The sequence below is a fragment of the Haliaeetus albicilla genome, chromosome 4, assembly GCF_947461875.1.
Source record: "Haliaeetus albicilla chromosome 4, bHalAlb1.1, whole genome shotgun sequence".
Taxonomy (NCBI): Eukaryota; Metazoa; Chordata; class Aves; order Accipitriformes; family Accipitridae; genus Haliaeetus; species Haliaeetus albicilla.
The window spans coordinates 15,869,930-15,889,005 of record NC_091486.1 but is presented as its reverse complement, the minus strand read 5'-3'; the positions used below and the strand labels follow the sequence as shown (position 1 = coordinate 15,889,005).

The window sequence follows — 19,076 nt, the reverse complement described above, 5'->3', positions numbered from 1 at the left end:
TTCTAAGGTTAACAAGTAATTTAGGAGTATGATCCAGGCTCCACGAAAGTATGGTCATGGGTAGCATGGCATGTGGGAGAACATGGGCAGGTATCTAGAGAGCTTCTCACTTCCAATGGCCTGGAACTTCACTCCCAAACAACTACAGGACCCTGATGAAGCGATAGAATGTTTGGGGGGCGGGGGGGGGATAAAAAAAGAAATGCCATGGCTATTCCAGAGACGCACAACTTGCTGCACTGTGCCGGGCCCTGGCCAGCATCTGCCAAACACTACTCGATACTATGCAGCACCCGCAGTTTGAAGAGAGGGAACAACATACCAACAGACACTATGGCTAACGCAGGCTCTAAATCAGTCACCCCTAAAACTAAAAAGAAACAATGGAAGCAGAAATCAGCTCATTTAGTAAGGGATGAAGAAGCTTCTAAGAGGGAGCAGGAGAAAGAATCAGAAGAGGCAGCCTATTCTGCAGCAGAGCCATCACATGAACAGGAGGAGGAAGAGACAAATCATGAATGAGACAGAAACCATCCAATCCCCATCCCTAAGTGAGTTGTGAGATATGCACAAAGATTTTAGCTGTCAACCAGGTGAGCTAATTCTCAAGTGGTTACTCCGATGCTGGGATATTGGTGCCAGGAGTCAGGAATTAGAGGGTAAGGAAAGCTGGCAGCTCGGAACCCTTGCTAAGGATAAGGCCATTGACAAAGGGATTGGAAAAAAGGCAGGAGTCCTCAGTCTTTGGCAGCGACTCCTTTCAAGTGTGAAGGATGGGTATCCCTTTGAGGAAGAACTTGCAAATTTCTAAAATGAATGGACCGATATTGAGGGAGGTATCCCGTATCTGAGGGAATTAGCCATGTTGGAGGTGATCCATAACAACCTGGATAACAACCAGGCATCCAAAGACCTGGATGAAATCCGGTGCATGCAGTCCACGTGGAGGAAGTTTGTACAAAATGCACCAACAAAAAGCACCATGTTGTGCTTGTCCTCATTTCATCCACGGGCTTTTATAGAAAAGCCTTCAACATACACCTGGACAGCACACTTCTATTTTTCTTCTTAGTTAGAAAAAGCTTAAGGAAAGGATTACTGCCAATAAAACAGAAACACTACAAAATTTGAAATTATAATTCTATACACGCTTCTGAAAACCTCTTTGGCTTTTGTCTTTGTGCTCTGAATGGCTCCCAAGATCTAATTTATTTCACTGAAACAAATCCAAAAGTGCCAGCAAAAAAGAATCAACTTTCTCTTTAGTTAGAATAAAAATTGTGCAGAAGGAATTCTTGACCTTCATTAATTCCATGGGCAGGTGTATAAGCTCCTAGGTGTTAATGAGACTTGCCAGTTTAGGCAGACTGTAGAGTCTAATGAAGCATCAAATGAGCCCACTTTGGAATTTCACTATCAGATACTTCCAACAGCAAAGTTTGATGACACATCCTAACAATCCCTTCAAGCCCTCTGCACGGGGATGTGAAGCAAATCGTTCTTCTGAACTGGAATTATGTTACTGGCTTGCATGGTCAGTGTGACTTGTAGAAATTAATGTGGGGGAAAAAATATCCAAATCTTTCCCCAGCGTTACTTTTTCCACATCCAAATTATATTTAATCTTTCCTCAATTATATACAAAACTACCCTCTGTAGCCTACGGCAGTTTCCATTAGAAAAGCATACAAAAATTACCCCTCCAGAAAGCAAGCTTCCAGATCTACTGAAGCTTTAGGACTTGTGTCAGGATCTGCTCTGAATCAACTTCATGCCTGATCACTTAGTAAAACAAGAGAGTTCAGGTTCTTCATAAATCCTAATTCACTGTTAAAAGCCTGCAAGGCTTGTTCTTATTCTTGTGCGCAATATTAGGTGCCAGATCAGAAACTCACAAAATGGGATCCTTAGGGCATAAAGATTTGCTATGGTAAATCCTACGTGTTGTCCTTCCAAGTTCCTCTTTAATAAGAAAAATTTACAAAAAGAAAATAAAATGTCAAGGGTTTCCAGAAAGGAAAAGACTGAAAAGTTAGACATGTAATAAAAAATTAATTAGTCTTAATATAAAATTTTAACAAGGCACCTAATATTTTCAGGGAGGGAAGCTTAATGACACCAAGTCTCTAAAAATTTCTCAGTTCTGGATTTCTGAGTCCCAAGGGTGGAAGTTGAGAGCCAGATTAAATGCTCACTATATTCAGTCGAAAATAAAATTCCACTGTTTTTAAACATAAAAAGAAGAGAAAAAAAATCGTGTAAGTATCTGGAACAAAGACACCTAATATAATTTTGTAAGAGACAGGTGAAGCAGAGCCACACTTGACAACTTTATGACCATCTTCGGACCAAAGTTGCCTTTTTAAAGGAAGAAGGATTTCATTAGCTTTCCCTAAATCAAACCATGATAAAACAAAGACAGTGGCAATGCAATGGATTTTAAAACTGTAGAAGTTAACCTCCCTGTACATGCATCGCTACTGCCTGCAACACGCTCAGGAAAAAAACTAAGCAGCCCTTCTCCCCTCTTCCTGCTGCACCACAACTCTCCTCATTCACAGTCATTATGTTCAGGAAGCAAAATCTGCTTTTGCGACACAGCATTTAACCAAGGTGTTAACCAAAGAAAAATTTAAGACAAAACCAGAAGTCTACTTGGTCACCCTTAAACTGTTCCCTTTTATTTTCACGAAGAATATATTTCATTTACCACCACGCACTGTTGTGCTACCAGAGCTATGGATCCTCAGAACTACAGAATATAGCACAGAGAGAATGCTACCATTTATCAACAATTCACATTTTCCATACGAAAGGAATACTTCTAAACTTCACCATCCACACCTGAGGTGGCACTGCTATCACAGGCAGTCCTACTGACAGCACCTGGCATGGCCACACATTGAACTTGCAACACAGCAAGTGTCAAGTCTGCATTAAAATTTTAGGAAGAGCCTTGAGCACTTTTATTGTATCTGCTAAATCATCCCATAACTCATGCTGCAGCTCCAGCCTTCTCCAGCCGAGGAGCAATTTACCACCCACCTCCCCCAGCATGAGCCCTGTTGTTCTGGCCAGCAAGCATGCAGAAGACACACAGTTATTTCCATATTTCCTGGAGAAAGTATGTAGGTGATTAGCCCCATTTACCCTGGTGTGCCTGAATCAAAGCCAACCAGGCACAGAAGCATGCAGGTCATTTTGAGTGCCCTGAGCATCTTCATAGATTGAAAAACAATGTAGTCCTGAGGGTCTAAACTTGTATTACACAGACAGTCGGTGACATAACCCATTTAGATCAAAACACCCTGTAGAGTCACTCAGGTCTGCTCTCTCACCACTACAGCAGTGCTCTGATCTGAAACTGAAGCCGTTTCTCCGAATGCCAAAACGAGCCCAAACCAGAAAGAACAGGGGCCAAAGGCGTCCGCAATTCAGACCTACCCAGATGGTGTCGTCTTGTCTGTACTGTTTCCAGTTGCGGCCAGTGTCGCTGAACATCAGCGTATAGCTGGTTACCCAGTCTGAGCTCCCGTACCTGCCCTGGGTAGCGACTGCGACAATCTCCACTCTGTCTCCCAGATCAACCTGGAGCCACTGCTGCTCATTTGAGTCCAACGGGGACCAGCCACCAGCTCCTGAAAGAGATTGTATAAAGATAAATTAGGTGACAACAACAGCACAAGAAATTACACTTGAGAAAGACCGTGTTACTACTTCAGGTCATCACACAGGAGCCTACTTCCTGAACATACAGCTGTTTGTTCATATTTTTGTATTAGGAAATATGCTACATGAGGTGTGCTTCCTTAAGGTTTTCTTAATTAACCTAAAGTTTATAAGGAATTCTGAATTTCTAAAAAATTTTAAGGAAATTTATTCTTTGTCAGCTGGACAAATGTTGGTGAGGTTGGCACATCCTCAGTCACAAAAAAATACCATATCTACCCCCTCTTCACATGCTTGTGCAAATCTGGGAATGCTGATTTCTAACTTCTAATTTGCTTTGACATTTTCTTTTTTGCTATGTTTTGAAAGACATGCAAAAATGTTAGTTATCTTGATTTGAGGCCTATTAAGTATTTGAAAGAACGGTTTAATTACAGGTTGTAAATGCAATTCAGATAATAAGATGTAAAGCTAGAGACGAGTTGCAAATTATCCACTTCCATGATGCACTTCTCCATTCAGGAATGAAGATTTCCGAAGTCACAGTCACATGGAAGCTGATAGCTTGTAGCTCGTGTTTGTTCTTTAAAAGTAAAGATACGTACTATCTCTTGAATTTTTTTAGAGGTTGAACAGGCCCGTGGTAACGCCAAGCCAATGAAACATGGAACTGCAACCCCTGTTTGAATTTCACCACTTCACTCACTACAATAAACGTGAGCTTACGGTTAAAAGGCAAATCCTTCCAGACTGGAATATATTATTTTACATTCTCTTCCTTTCTTTTTCACCCTTAAATTATAGGCTATGTTTATTTTCTTTTAACTTGTTTCTACTTGCACACATTTATTCTCCGAATACACTTAGCATTCATTTCAGCCTTACAAATAAGTGAACAACGAAGCTACGAAGAACGCAGAAGCCATTAACAAAGTATCCAAAGCAGCAAATTTTCAGGCTGTCACTGCTTCTGCAACCCACCATCTTCTTTGTTTTGCCATTATTAATGAAGTTTACAAAAGCACTTCTGTATGATTACAGTGAACACAGTCACATTGGGAAGGAAAGGGGGAAATACACAGAGTAAAACATTAACAATTCCTCATGTAAACTACAAGAACGATTCCGAACATGCGTTTCCAAATAAAAAGCATCACTAAACTTTGGTTATAAATAGCTGGATTTACCTTAATATTTTGATCTTATTAACTGATCTGTCTCAAAGCTGCTCCATCAAGAGTTTATTGAAGTGAACTGAGTTGAAAGATCAATAAATGTGGTTTGTATCAAAGAACTCAATTTCAATAACTTTGCCCTTTAAAAAAATTTCTTGATTTTCCTAGACTGCATTGTATTTTCCAGCTCACAACTGGAATTCTTTTGTCTAAGGATAGGTGTTAGAATTTTCATTATTTACAGTTCACTAAGATAGGAATTAGTCCTAATTCCTGAAACAGAAGCATATTTATTCCATAGCTAGAATTGAATATCGGCACCGCTCCCCTGGATGACTCAGTTCCTTCCTCTACGAGAGCTCTCCAGGGAAAATAGTTTGTAACCAAACCAATGCATACTGCTTGCTAGTTCCATGCTTTATTTTACCTTTTTCATTCACAATACAAGTCTTCATCATCACTGTGATTATTTTACCTGCCTTAAATAGAATACTCTCTCCTATAAGCATGTCATGAAAGACCCAATGAGAATATTAGGAATTTCATTATTCAATTCTTCTCTGACTACTTCATAGCTCTCTTTTAACTCCATATCTATATATAGCTTTTATAAAACTATAGTACTTCCCGTTAAAAATCGTAACAACGTTTCTTCTTCCCCCCCACCCCGCACTTTTTTTTTTTTTTTAATTTTAAATGCCATATAAAGAATATATCTGTCTGGCTTTTAAGATACAAACTATATAACTGTGTTCAAAGACAAGCTGCATATTTCTCCTACATGGAATTGTGACTAATGTACATGAGAGCCAAAGGAAAACTTCCTTTGGACTGTAATATCCAATATCTGAAATAGACCCTGAACACAATAGTTGCTGCTTTCTTTACAGTTTTATTCCAGGAGCTGGCAGGACATAGAAATTCAGTTCAGAAGCTCTGGCAGGTCTGTGGCACAAAGTTGTTCCCTTCAACACTGCAAAGAATTTATTACAGAAGTTTTCTGTAAATATTAAAAGTGGGCATTTTCATCTTTGCTTTATTGTCTTTCTATAACATTAACAGCAGCAACTAGATGGAGGAAAATAACTTATAACAAGTAATTTGTTTGAGGAGTTTCCCATTTAAAAAAAAGAAAAGGAAAAAAATCTTTGCTTTTCTGTTCTAGTTTATGCATAAGTTCTTAAGCCAAGCTTATTACCACAGGTGCTTTCCAGTAGTTTGTTAAACATCATAACTAGCATCTACCCTGTGTAGTTTATGCTCTCTCCTGTCTGCTGCTAAAAGTGGCAGAAAGGTGATATGCTTTCCACAAAAGTATTTGGCTTTACTATGCACTGATATTTTCCAGTTTGAGCATGGCACAACAGGCTTATATTTTCAAAGTCAGTCAAACAAACAATACACACTGAATGGAAATTTGGGAGATCTGTGATGAGCTTGACCTCTCAAATCACAGATTACACAGCATCTCCAAACTGCGTGTCTCTTCACACGAGCACATTTGTCTGTTGGGAATGTCACTCTTTAGATGTAAGCACTCCATGACACAGCAGTGACACCTGCTCGTAGCATCACCTCTCCAGAAGCTGGTCTTGCAAGAGAGATGTTATCATCCTTGCCAGACCATGCCTTTACAGAAGAGCAGCTGCTTCATACACCTTTTCCTGTGGGGAAAAAACCCACTGTATTTCCCTCTCCCAAACCTTCCATCATTACCATTTCCACAGATGAACAGTAATTCTACTGACTTATAAGAATGGCAGTTAAAATCCCTGCAACAGCAACGCTGCATTGGCTGTGTGACTGAGGGCAGAACTAAAGCTTTTCCCATTGGGCCTCTCTCACTTCTGCTAGTAAAGCAAACACATAACTTCTGCTCACTTTTGTGGGTATCCCAAATCCTCACCAAATACTGCTGCAAGTGCCAAAAATCACTAAAATGTTCTTTTTCCTCCATATTTGCTCTGTTATACAGAGCAGGTGGCACAAGGGATACTGGCATCTTTTTCCAGCACAATCTGTGCACATTTCTTTTATGCACGTCACTCCTTATAGAGTGTCAACACCCCACCCTGTACTTTTTTTAGTAAGTAGCAAAAAAGCATGCCCAAAGTATAGCAACTCTTTTACCGCCATTTGCTCCTCTACCCACCAGTGATGCTCACCCTGGGGAACATTTGTCAGGGCAGGCCCAAGACAAGAGACAAGAACGTAGGATGTGAAGGCTCTAATAGGCAACAACAGGGGCTACTAAAGACACAACTTTTACAGGACATCAACTCCTTTGAACAGATATAAGCATAACCCTGACACCATTTTCCTGCAGTTGCGCAAAAGGAAGTTGAAGAGGATGATACACCTTTTATTAATAGTGTGGCATAAATAAAACAGGCAAGTGTGGCTCTGATTACACCCACCAGATCGGTACATTTGGTTTTAGGTAATCTGGAAAGTACTAACATATGAAGATACCACATTGCCTCTCTCACAAGAAAACAAGAGAGAGAAGATGCTCAATAAAGTCAACACGTTTAGTACTTTACAACGTCATGTCTGACGGACATACAATTTCCCCATTCTGCCCACCAGATTCCCACTGGCATTGATAGGATTCTGCGCATTGCACTACACTGTCATTCCTCAGAGTTCACGCATTTCACATTTTCTGTGGATCATTTCAAGGGAGAGGTTCAACACGGTATGGCGAAAACGCCCTAGTGGAGAAACAGTACCACAGGAATCTGATATATTGCTCATATTCTCCATGGCAACAAATCATAATGCTAGAAATATAAGGAGAACAATAATCAGATGTTTTCTCAGCTGGACACCCATATGACTCGAAGAAATTTGATCAAATACTTTTTTTCTTTTTTAGACCATTTGTAAATTTTGCTGTAATTGTTCCAAAAATTACATTTAATCCCAGTGTTATGCAGTCAATGCTCCTTGACGTTCCACGGGGCTGCTCAGGATGCCCATACTTATTTGTAGTTTATTAATGCAAAGAAAAGGGAATGCTTATTTCCACCCTACAGTGCCTTACTAACAGCTCAACTGGCTTTATAATGTGCTACAAACTCTTGGACTTCCTGCTGCAACTAAGTGCTTCCCTGCTGCAGAATTTTACTTTAATGCCCAGATCAAACACTTCCTGGCCATAAAACAAATTCTTTTTGACATTATATATGTTTTATATTCCCATACATAATTGCCTATACTGACTACTCAGGCTGAGAACTAATAGAGAACTAAAAAAGCTTAGTTGATACAGTCATATTGTAGCAATTTTCTTAGTCTTTTTCATCATTTATTTACTGTAAACAAAAAAGCCGATTAATCCCTCTCATGGCTAAGTAATATATTTCATACCTCAGAATCATATTTATCAGAATTATACTAACTGCTTTACTACTACCAGTACAGATTTATCAGCATTTAATTGAGCACTTTCAGCAGTTCACACAAAGCTTTACTCATGGGTACTTTGTGTGGGTTTTTTTTTAATGGCACATTTCACTGCTGCACGCCTTTTTTTAAACAACAGCCTTTTAGTTATTGTTATCTATTACTGAATCAACTTGATGAATTAGAACTTTCTCTTGATGTAGATCTAGATTGTATTCTATAAATTCATCTTCACCTGTTGCATTCATATTTACATTAACAAATATATTTATCTGGCTTTCTACATGGAGGTACTGTTGCTTGCAGCACTGTCTTATCAATTACAAACAAAGCTAAGCCAGCTCATCAAAACACACCAACATTATTAGAAAGCCATGGCATAGTCCTTGTTAGTGAATATTATTTCTTGTAAAGATATCTACTCTTTGCATTCAAGTGCCAGACAAAAAGTTCCTTCAGCCACCACCTACCACTGCTTGCTTCTCCAACCCAAGATGAAGTACCCATACGAATTCTGCTGGCACTACATCTGCGCATTTCTACAAAAGTCTGCACAACAACAGAATTAAGCAAGGTAGAATTTAACTTCTAGGTCCCTGTGTTGGGCTTAGCTCATCAGTTATCACATAAGCCTTCAAAACCTGAAATAAAAGTTGCTCAACCAACTTCCTTGCTTAGGGCTCAGTTTCAATACTCTGCCTTCCTGTTCCCATGATTTGTGCCAAAGGACAGTGTGGACCTTACCGATCTGATACTGTATGTCTAAAAAACTACAACACTTTACCCCCCACTACATGGCAAAACTACTCTAACACAGCTAAATATGACCTAGTTCATTTTCTGCCCTTGAATTGCAATCATTGTCAATTTATTTTAGAAGTTAACATCACTTTAAAATACAGTACAGTCAGAGCTTGACTTGCAATAATATTGACTTTGAATCTCTTCCTCTTTTCTGCAGACAAAATTAGTCATTAGAGCCATTTGCAAAATCACATAAGCACATCTATTCACCATCCCAGCTAGCAGTTGGAAACAAAGGCAGGGCAAACTCAAATATCATGCTCAATGTTTAGAACTTTCTTTATGTTGAGCAACTACCATATGACCTTTTACTTGCTGAGGAACTCTGGTTCAGGAGTTTAAATATGATATAGTAACTCCCATCTAACACTTCTCTAAGGACCTAGCAACTGCTTATCATTAGTGCAAACCATCTAAGGAAGCGCCCTTTACTGTCTTTCTATAGATTTATCAAATGGCGTTTGATTAAAACAGACATTTCAGAGATTGTTTAAGTAGGAAAATTCTCATTTATTTTCAATTAAAACCTCTTTTGTAGTAGTATACTTTCTAGTGTTTCTTATAATGAAAATCATATGTAATGTAATAATGCAGGGCTTTCCTCTCTTAGAGGCTGTAACTTGGGAATAAGGCAGAAGCCAACAACCCAAATTTGCAGCGTGGTGTCAAATGATGTCCTAGATACTGTCAACTTCTCTTTTCTGGTAACAAGTTTGATTCTAATAATTTCACCTTGTGTGTGAACTCATTATCTGGGCCTCAAACATTCTTCATGGCAAATGTCTGCCAAGTTTTTTTATTCATTTTCACTGTTTCTGCAGAGTTGTGTAATCACTGAATTCTACTGGAATTTTAATATCTAGTTGCTACTAGCTTTAACGCCTACACTTTAGGATAGAGCCTCAAGCCTAATGACCTCCAATGACCTGGAAAGATTATGGCAACTCTTCAAAAGCAAAAAGACTATCTAAACTTCCTTCAGGATGTTTCTACAAAAGAAATGGAGAGCTTCAAATTTAATAGAAGTTTTCTACAATAAAGGAAGGAATTGCTCCTAAATAGAGCTCTCACAAAAGCATAAATTAACAGTTCTATTCAACTTGGCTCTGAATGCATTGCATACAAACAGCATAAAGAGTTATTCTTTGTCAATGTGATTAAAAAGAATATTTTAGGCATTTCATACTGCAACCTTACCATCTCGCCTGTTGAGCTTTGCAAAGCTGGGACTGTGAGTACTGAAGAGCTCAGAGGAACTGGTAAGGGCTGTTGAAGGTAAGGGAGATACCAATGCATCGTCACAATTATCTAAAAAAAAAAAAAGCAAAAAAACAAAACATACAGAGGTCATCACATGAGCAACAAATATGCCAGCTTGTGCTATCTCGACATGGTGTTTGTTTCTACTTAGTACACAGACACTGGAGAAAGAGCACACTTCTGCTTGAATTCACATGCAAGACTGAAATTAATCCTCCAGAATGACAGTCTGGTGGGATGGCAACTGGATGGGAGCTGTTTTTAAAGACATCAAATACTTGAGAAGCTGGAAAATGTTTTCCTTTCAGTGAATGAAATTTGATGATCTACCCTCCAGTAAAAGAGAGTAATAACTCTTCTTACAAAAGCCACTGGAAGAACATAGTAACGCCCTGACAGAGTTAGAGAACACCCCAACTGTTGTGTTCAGTAGTCTCGCCACAGAGCAGATACATAATGTAGGAGTTACAACTTCATATTTCTGTACAGTAGTGACACACAGGCATATGCCACCTGGCCTTCTGCAACATATAAAAGCAAGTCCTGTGCTTCACAAGAGTCCTATGCTGCATTGTGATTACAAAACCTGAACACTTCCTTCATTTCTTCCACAAGCTCATACACATACACATGGCCAGATTAGTTTTGTTTGCTCAGATGAGTAGTCTGCTATGTCTTTCCCCTCTTACTTTCACATCCTCATATAGGCTAACACTCAAGTTGAATTTTTGAGCCCATAATGTTTGAATAAGGATGGAATTAGGTAAAGTAAGTTCACTCATTACAATGCTGTCACATACTCAAGAACATAGTGCGGGGTTTCAGTAGGCAATAATAATAATAAACCCCTCTCATTTTTAATTGAATCTCCCATGGAGCAAACATGGATCTAATTACTGGAAAAGTCCTGCAGGTTAGCAGAATCTCAGGCACCACAGTGTTCTCGCACTCACAGACTAAATACACGATTTGCAAGGATGGTGGTTGGGGAGGAAGTAATGCATTAATGATATTTCAGGCTACAAAAGACAAGCAATAAAAGCAAAAATTGCTTTATAGTTATGACAGCAAATTTAGACTGTTCCAAATCTGGGTGATACCTTCCACATTATGAGCCAGATTACATTAAAATACTTCTCATCTCTTTCTACAGTGACTCTCTAAGAACAGCCCAGATACTTTTGTAATCAAAATCCATCTCTATACAAAAAAATCAGTGTAATCGATATAATTCATATCAGTGCATTGACCAATGGACCTCAAAAAGCAAACTTAAGTGCAAAATCCTTTCTGTCTCTTTGGTTACCATCAGCAAAAAGACCTAACAAAATCTGCAAGTTAGACAAATTAAGGACAAGTATTCCACTGATGTTTTGAACACGAGGATAATTAGCTAACAAAACAAGTTACCAAGGTCCTGAGCAGATTCCTCATCACTTACAGGCTTTGAGTCTCAAAGAGAACTTCTGACTGCAATGCAGAAAGGTCTGTGGAGTGCCATGCTCCCTGGTACGGCATGAGGTCAGGCCTAAATTGTTCTGTCTGGACTTAAAAAAAACCACACCTGTAAATTAAAATGAGGCTTTTAAATTCACTGTAAGTTGTGACCTGAACAGTGATTTAAACAAAGATCTCAAATGGCAAGTACACCGGGGCACCAAACTCACCCAAACTTTTGCATTCTATAAAACCCAATGGAAGGATTGGGAACCTCTCAAAAGGAGGTTCAAGGTCTTAGCAACAGATCTACAGGACTATTCAGCAACACTTAAAACCAGAAGCTGAAAATAACTGAATGCAGAGATTTCAATTTAAATAGTGTCTAGACTGCTGGCTCTCTTCAGTTCCCTGCGGTTGCTCCTGGACCACGAGAGAACTCCACACATCAGCCTGTGACCCACAAGCTGTCCGTGACAAGAGTCACAGTGACAACCTCTGGGTTCTCACTGTTCCCCGAGGGTATGATCGGATACCTACAGGACACCAAGTGTCTCAGCACAGCAGCAAGTGTAAACCATTTCAGAACAATGCATTTAAGGTTTTGCCTGGGACCTCTGGAGGCTCCAGCCTGGGAAGCGACAATTAGCTTTTCTAACTACCAGGTGCTTTGCCTACATTTCCACATCCTTTGCTTCTGTCCCCAGACACACTCACCTGGATCTCTGCTGCTACAGCATTACAACATCATTTTCACACCAAATTCTAGGATCCTTATTTAGTTTTTCTCTGGGGGAAAAAAAAAAAAAAACCAACAAAAAAACCCACTACTGCCAGGAATCCTTCCCTGAATTCATATCCAACTATAAAAACACGTAATTATAAGGCTTCAGGATTTAGGACAGTATTAACAATTTGAAGATAGTTCTGAGAACACCAGGACCAGTACAGTCCAACTTCCAATAGATCAGTGAGTAACTATTGATTTAGAATGCAAGCAGGAATTTCCTCCAAGTTTAGTTTTGAATGGATACCCTAACAAGATGCAAGGTCACTCTTCTGCTCTTCCCTCAGTCAAAACTAGCCTTGCAACATCGGAGGTTGCACCGGACAGCTCTACGTGCACAGACCAACAATGCAGGACATAGCACAGCTTTTACATGCCAAATGAAATTTCAAAGTACAGTATAGTAAAGTGCTTGGGATGCATCAGTCAATTTGTACATGCACAACAATCCAGATCATATACAAAATAGCTCTGATGCATCCCTTGTCAGTGACACTACACATACGAACTCTCCAGATTTGAGATTGATATCGCTTTGTAAATCTTAGGTGAAATTGGCCACAGGGTTCAAAAAGGCACAATGTGCACATGCAGTGAGGATCATCCCATAGGCCCTGCTTCCATGAGAAGGCAGAATTGAAAAACAAACCAACCAACCACCCAACACACTCCTCTCAATATTCCCAAACTCTCTAAGAAAGTATGTTAATATCATGTTTCCTTTTGTGATGGGTGCAGACAAGAAAGAGATTAAAAGTTTTGTGCTTATGCAAGGTCAGAGAAGACCCATGGTAAACCAGAAGCAAAGCCAATGTATCCTGATTCCCGTCATATAATCCCAGTGCACACATTTCAAGAGACTTCATCTCCCTCACATGGTGTGACAGAAATAGACCTTTATTCCAGGTGCTCCCATATTTCTAGTTTCTGACCCTACTCCTTTTGCTTTGGCAGTTTGCCTGTCGGAACAAGAACTTTGCTTCTTTGAGTCGACTGCATTATATGTCTATTAAAAACATTGTTTCTAACAAAGAAAAAACCTATACTACAGAATCACTTAAAACATCTGGATACTCACAAAGAAAAGCATTTACTAGCCAGATGTTTTCTCCTATGTTTCCTTGCTGACCAGATAATTAGCAAAAAAAACCCCCACCAAACCATGAAAAAGAGTGTCTAATTGTATCTATAAGCCATCTTCATGCAAATCACATAAAAATACACATGTTGACTAGCATTTGAGAAATAGGTGCTGACCTTGACTATGCTGACTTCTGAGAAACAGGCAATTATGGATAGCATTTACAGTGCCACGCATATAATTAGAACTGTCAACAGCAATCTTGCTTCTGAAATGAAGAAAATTATTCACCTGTATCAACTTGATTTTTCTGATTTTTATTTACTTTTGATTTTTAGAAAATAATGATAAATTAGCAAAAAAACACATGAGAAACTCACCAACCTATTATGAAGTAGGTTGGTTTATTGGTTTTGATTCCTTTCTTGTAGCTGTCATTGCCATCCAGGTAAAAACAATGAAATCTTTTCTCCCCCTTTCCCCGTGTATTTTAATTTTGTCTGAAATAATTTCTTTTAAAACAGAAACACAAATGTTATTCGATCAAAAGCACCCAAGTGAGATTTAGACTCTAAAACTCTTGGGCTCCTTTGAAACATGCCAGTTAATACCAGCTTTAGCTAATAGTCCATAAAACAGTGAACTTCAGAATATACCTTTTGCCAAAATATCTGATCAAGCTTTATGCTTTGTGAAGGCCTTCAACACCTGTGACAAGTATGGAAAAAAAAAAAAATAATGAGAAAAATATGTCCAAGTCCAGAGAGACAGGATTTCAAATGCTTCTGAAGCACAGCCGTCTTCTGAAACACAGCTAGCATATTACCAAAGTTGAGTTTGTGTAGAAATCAGAGATTCAGCCCAAATTTACTAATTCTTCTAGTACATGTTTTACATCAGTGTTGGTAGGCATGACATGATCCAGTTTATAACTTTCTTCAAGCTTGAGATAACATTCAGCAGCAGCAACTGATATAAATTTAGAAAGTTTCTGATTAATGGCCACTGAAGACATTCAGAAAGCCATAAACCCCCCAAATCCATTGTGATCACACTAATGTTTCTTTCACCCTGTCCTTTGAAGAGGATCAATCCTTGGAACGCAGGCAGGGTCGTTACCAGCGGTGACTGAGATGTGTTAAGAAACCTGTCCTGCTGCTATTTCCCTTGTGCGCTTGAAGAGTCAGTGGGACAAAACACATTGATTTGCACTTGTGAAGGCCATCCAGAACGGTCACTAACATTTCCTTAATGAAAGCTTTGATGAAGAGGACACGATCAGTGAAAGATCACCGATCCCTGGGCTCCATAGATTTCCCATACATCAGATTTGAACGGCTTTTAGTAGCGCTGTACCCTCATAGAGACAAATGTGCAGAAAATCTTTGACTGTAAAGCTCGTATTACTTCGATGTTGTAGTATATCGTTAGTCAAGATCTCTTATTGGTATAAGTAGTACCGTACTTACGCCAATGATCTCATATCGCTGCAAATGGAAAGTATTTGACAGTAAGACTGTGGCCTATGCTGCAGCTACTCTATTAGCAACCATAAGCATCATGCAATAGTTATAAACACTGCAAGACAGCAGTACCAAGAGTTGGGACATGGAGCTAGTATCACTCAACAATGCAGCTGAAGGAAGGGTAGGGAACAGAACCCAGCATGCAAGCTATTAACAGAGCAAAAATTGCCTCCTCTTTGCAAAATATACAGATTGAAGAAGATGAAAAAGAAGAGAAAATTATAACCCAGAAACTGGTGTGGGTACATCTCACAATGGAGTTGAAAAGACGAATTCAGAAGAGGATAAGTGACGTGCCTCCTGCACCATCCCACAGTAATAAAAGGCTTTTTAAGGGAAGATAACTGCCTCCTGTAGGTGGTCTTCTTCAAGTACACAGGGCCTGGCACGTCAGCAGAGCTCCCAGATTAGACCTCACTCATACGTCTCTGCTGAACCAGAGAAAAGTTGTGCAGTGAGGGCAGGAGTGCTTAGGAGCAGCTGTGCAAACCCTCGCCTGAACCACAATCCCTGAGGTCCAGACGTAGTTTAACAAGGGCTTCACAGAATCACACAGACCTTTTGTCCACAGCTTGCTATTTAAATACAGATGTATCTATTTTATAGTAAACATGAAGGAGATTTCGGGGTAAATCAAAGGCCTTATAGCTTCCTCTTGGAGGCCTCGTTTGGAACTTAAAGGTATTCTATTTAAGTGGGACTTTTGTTGCCAAGATATAATTTTATTCATTATTAAAATACCAGCAGAGTTACAGATGGTGCTGAAGTTAAATTGTGTGCATCATTTTGATTGCAATTGTAAATTGTCTCCGTACTGGGATTTGAAGTTGAAAAGATTCACTAGTATTTATAGGCTAGATAAAATTCCTCTTAGCGTTACCCACTTAATGGCATACTTTGTTTTAAAGACATAAACCATGCATTTTGTACCATGCCTTTAACAGTGCTCAGGAGTGACAGCTGATGCCTTCCACTTCATCTGTTTTTCTCCTGCCTTCTGTAGCTACAATTCTCCTTTGTAAAGACAAGAAATAAATTTTTGGACTTACTGTGGAAATTAACCTTCCACCTTTACAGTCCAATGAGGTGCATGTGTATAGGAGAAGGAGGAGCTTCTGTGAGGGGAAAAATAAAATACTTACAAAAGACACAGGAAACGCAGTAACAGAGAGCATGGCTATAGTTTTGGAAAAGATCGAGAGAGTATTTCCATATCAAGAGTCCCTACACAAAGCATCTCACCAGGACTACCACATACTACTAGGTTCTACTACCATGAATATCTTAGTAAGTGATTATTGGAAAGATGGAGAGGGGGAAAAAAAAAAAAAAAAAACCACGCCAAAAAAACCCAAAACTGTTTTTCTGTAAAGAGAAATTCCTTCTTTTTTCCTTTCTTTTTTTTTTTTTCCTAAAGACTGGCTACACTCACATGCACAGCTGTGAACTCCATCTGTTAGCTGAAAGGCATGGCATATTTTTCAAGATATAAGACACTAGAGAAAGTACTTAACAACACAAAAATGTTCCTTTTTCTTTCCTTGCTATACTGCAAGTAAACATCAATAGTTAAGCTAATCATGAACTCTTCCTAAATGACTGTAAATCACATAAGTGCTCTTTCATATGTCTGTAAACATTGACATAAAAGTATTACTCAATCAGTGCATTTATAGAGCATCCTTTTATTATACAGTCCACACATGTAACCTTCTCTCACAAAAAGTGGTCAAGCCTGATTTTGAATAATGCAAGGGGCTCTCAGAAAAACTCTGATTCAATAGTGGGTCTTATTTTTTTTACCGAAACAAGCGTGTCTGCTATGTAACTCCTACTCACGACAATGAAGAAAGAACTGAATTTGGGGAACAAAGCAATCATATGACTCTTGGGCTTATGAAGCCAAAATGTGAATTTCAAATAACCATCAATGCAGCTCCAGTAAACTAATACACACAAGCAATACTTGTTTCAAGAGGGCCAAAGAACATCAGAGAAAGCCACAGCCAATTACCAACAAAAATTAGTTAAAGAAAAATGGTCTTAAATATAAGAAACAAATGTTCTCCGATTTGGGCTTTGTCATAGTCCATACCATTTAGGAGAGTCATAATGTCTGCATCTACAAAATGAAGGTACTTGTCACTTTGTCTTATACCATATGATCTTCATTAGGTCACAGACTTTTTTTTAGGACAGGAATGAGCTGTTGCCAATGAACAGCAGATCTGTCACAGAAATCCATTGAATGAGAAGATAGTCTGAGATTTCAACAATTACTGAAATCTTTGTTATTCCTATATGGAAAAAAAGACCACATCAAAAATATGTGATGACTCAGCTTGTCAACATTTATATTCCAATGAACAAACCTGCAGAAGCATATCATTGTCCAAAGCTGTGATTTACTTTCAGCAGGTGTAACAGCAGTTGTTAGGGGTTCTTACTACCTTCTACTCAGAATATAATGCTACTCATGCCTATTTGCCTTTTCCTTCCACATTTGTGAGATCCTGCTAATTTAAGAGTGCTCTGATCTTCGACCTGCGATCAGAAAGCTACAAAGCTGACCCAGCGGACAGAACAGGTTTTATAACTGAAGTTTGCCCTTTTGACATGTAACACACTTTAGTGGACAGACAGTGTAAATCCCTTCAATCCATGGCAGACCAATATATCCAGAGATTGCCTTTCAGTGCAGGAAAACACAAGCAAGTGATTTTGTGAGCACAGGGCAGGTTTTGCTATGTTATGAAAAATACAATCCAAGCACATAGAGGCTCCTTGCTATGGCCACACAGCATCACAAGCATCCTTTTCATCCTGGCCTACATCAGACTCATTACTTGTGCATTTCAAACAAAGATTCCAGAGATCAAGACTGTCTTTTAAAGTTTCAGAAGTTTTAGCAGCGCTCACAAAAACATAAACTTGATGTCCTTCAAAAGCATCAGACTTTGCTACAAGCATGCCCTGTTCACCAGAGGTCATCACCAAAGGAGGTGTTCAGGACTCCATCAATTAAACCATGGATTCCAAAAAACAGAACAGCATTTGCCTTAAAATATTGTAATACATACAATTAAAACAACACTGAATTTGCAGAAAAAAAATGTTAATGTATCTGCATCCATCAGCAAGGCTGCCAGGCTGATTATTAGAAGAAAAACACAAGAATGAGCAGAGGCAGCTGGACTGAATTCAGTATAGGCATTCACCAACGTAAAATTAAAATGCAGAGGGGGTAAGGCAGATTTTCCACTGATGTTACTCAGTGTTAAGATTGTTCAGGAATTCATTGTTGAAGCAGTTTTTCCAAGTTGTCTAAATACAATTTTTTAAATGGGAATGTAAATAACTGTTTCAATGAGAATAAGGTTTATTAGAAAAACAAAACAAAACAAAACAAAACAAACCAGAAAAGAAATAAAGAAAAGCTTTCTGCACAGCAGCAAATAAGTTACCATGCTGACCGGAACATGAAAACCAATTCGGGAAACAAAAGAGCTTTATTTGCAGGGGTGGGGGGAGTTGAGCATCTCAGGTAACTGACACGACTGGGGAAAAAGAAATCCATTTTCTAGTCCAATTTGGAAAAAGAATAGCTTCAGCAATCTAAGTAGAGCCATGCCACCTTCTACCACCCGACATTCAGGCCAACGAGACAGAAATATAGTTCTGACTACTTCTCCAAATTAGATGAGTCTTTCACACAGATAAACATCTATGCTATTCCCCACACCTTGAGTGACCTTCAAATTCAGCATGCTTGCAGCAGCACTGCTGCAAACTTCAGTGGAGCATCTCAACACCAACTGCCTATCACCATCACACATGACCACAAACACATAAGCTCGGACCCTTAAATGAGGACTCCTTTTACCTTACTCTGCCTTTGTTGAGGCTCACAGTGTTAGTAGGGGTACCTT

The 19,076-nt window shown here is 39.1% G+C and overlaps 1 protein-coding gene across 2 annotated transcripts in view; it reads right to left on the bottom strand.

Annotated features, from left to right (window-relative positions):
- CNTNAP5 (contactin associated protein family member 5) overlaps positions 1–19,076 on the bottom strand; it is a 303,884-nt gene that overhangs the window by 220,007 nt on the left and 64,801 nt on the right. For both annotated transcript variants that reach the window (XM_069781056.1, XM_069781057.1), the window contains exons 2-3: positions 10,254–10,364; positions 3,445–3,638 (exon numbers count right to left, since the gene is read on the bottom strand). In XM_069781056.1, the coding sequence (XP_069637157.1) occupies positions 3,445–3,638; positions 10,254–10,364 (305 nt within the window). The remainder of the gene's footprint in view (positions 1–3,444; positions 3,639–10,253; positions 10,365–19,076) is intronic.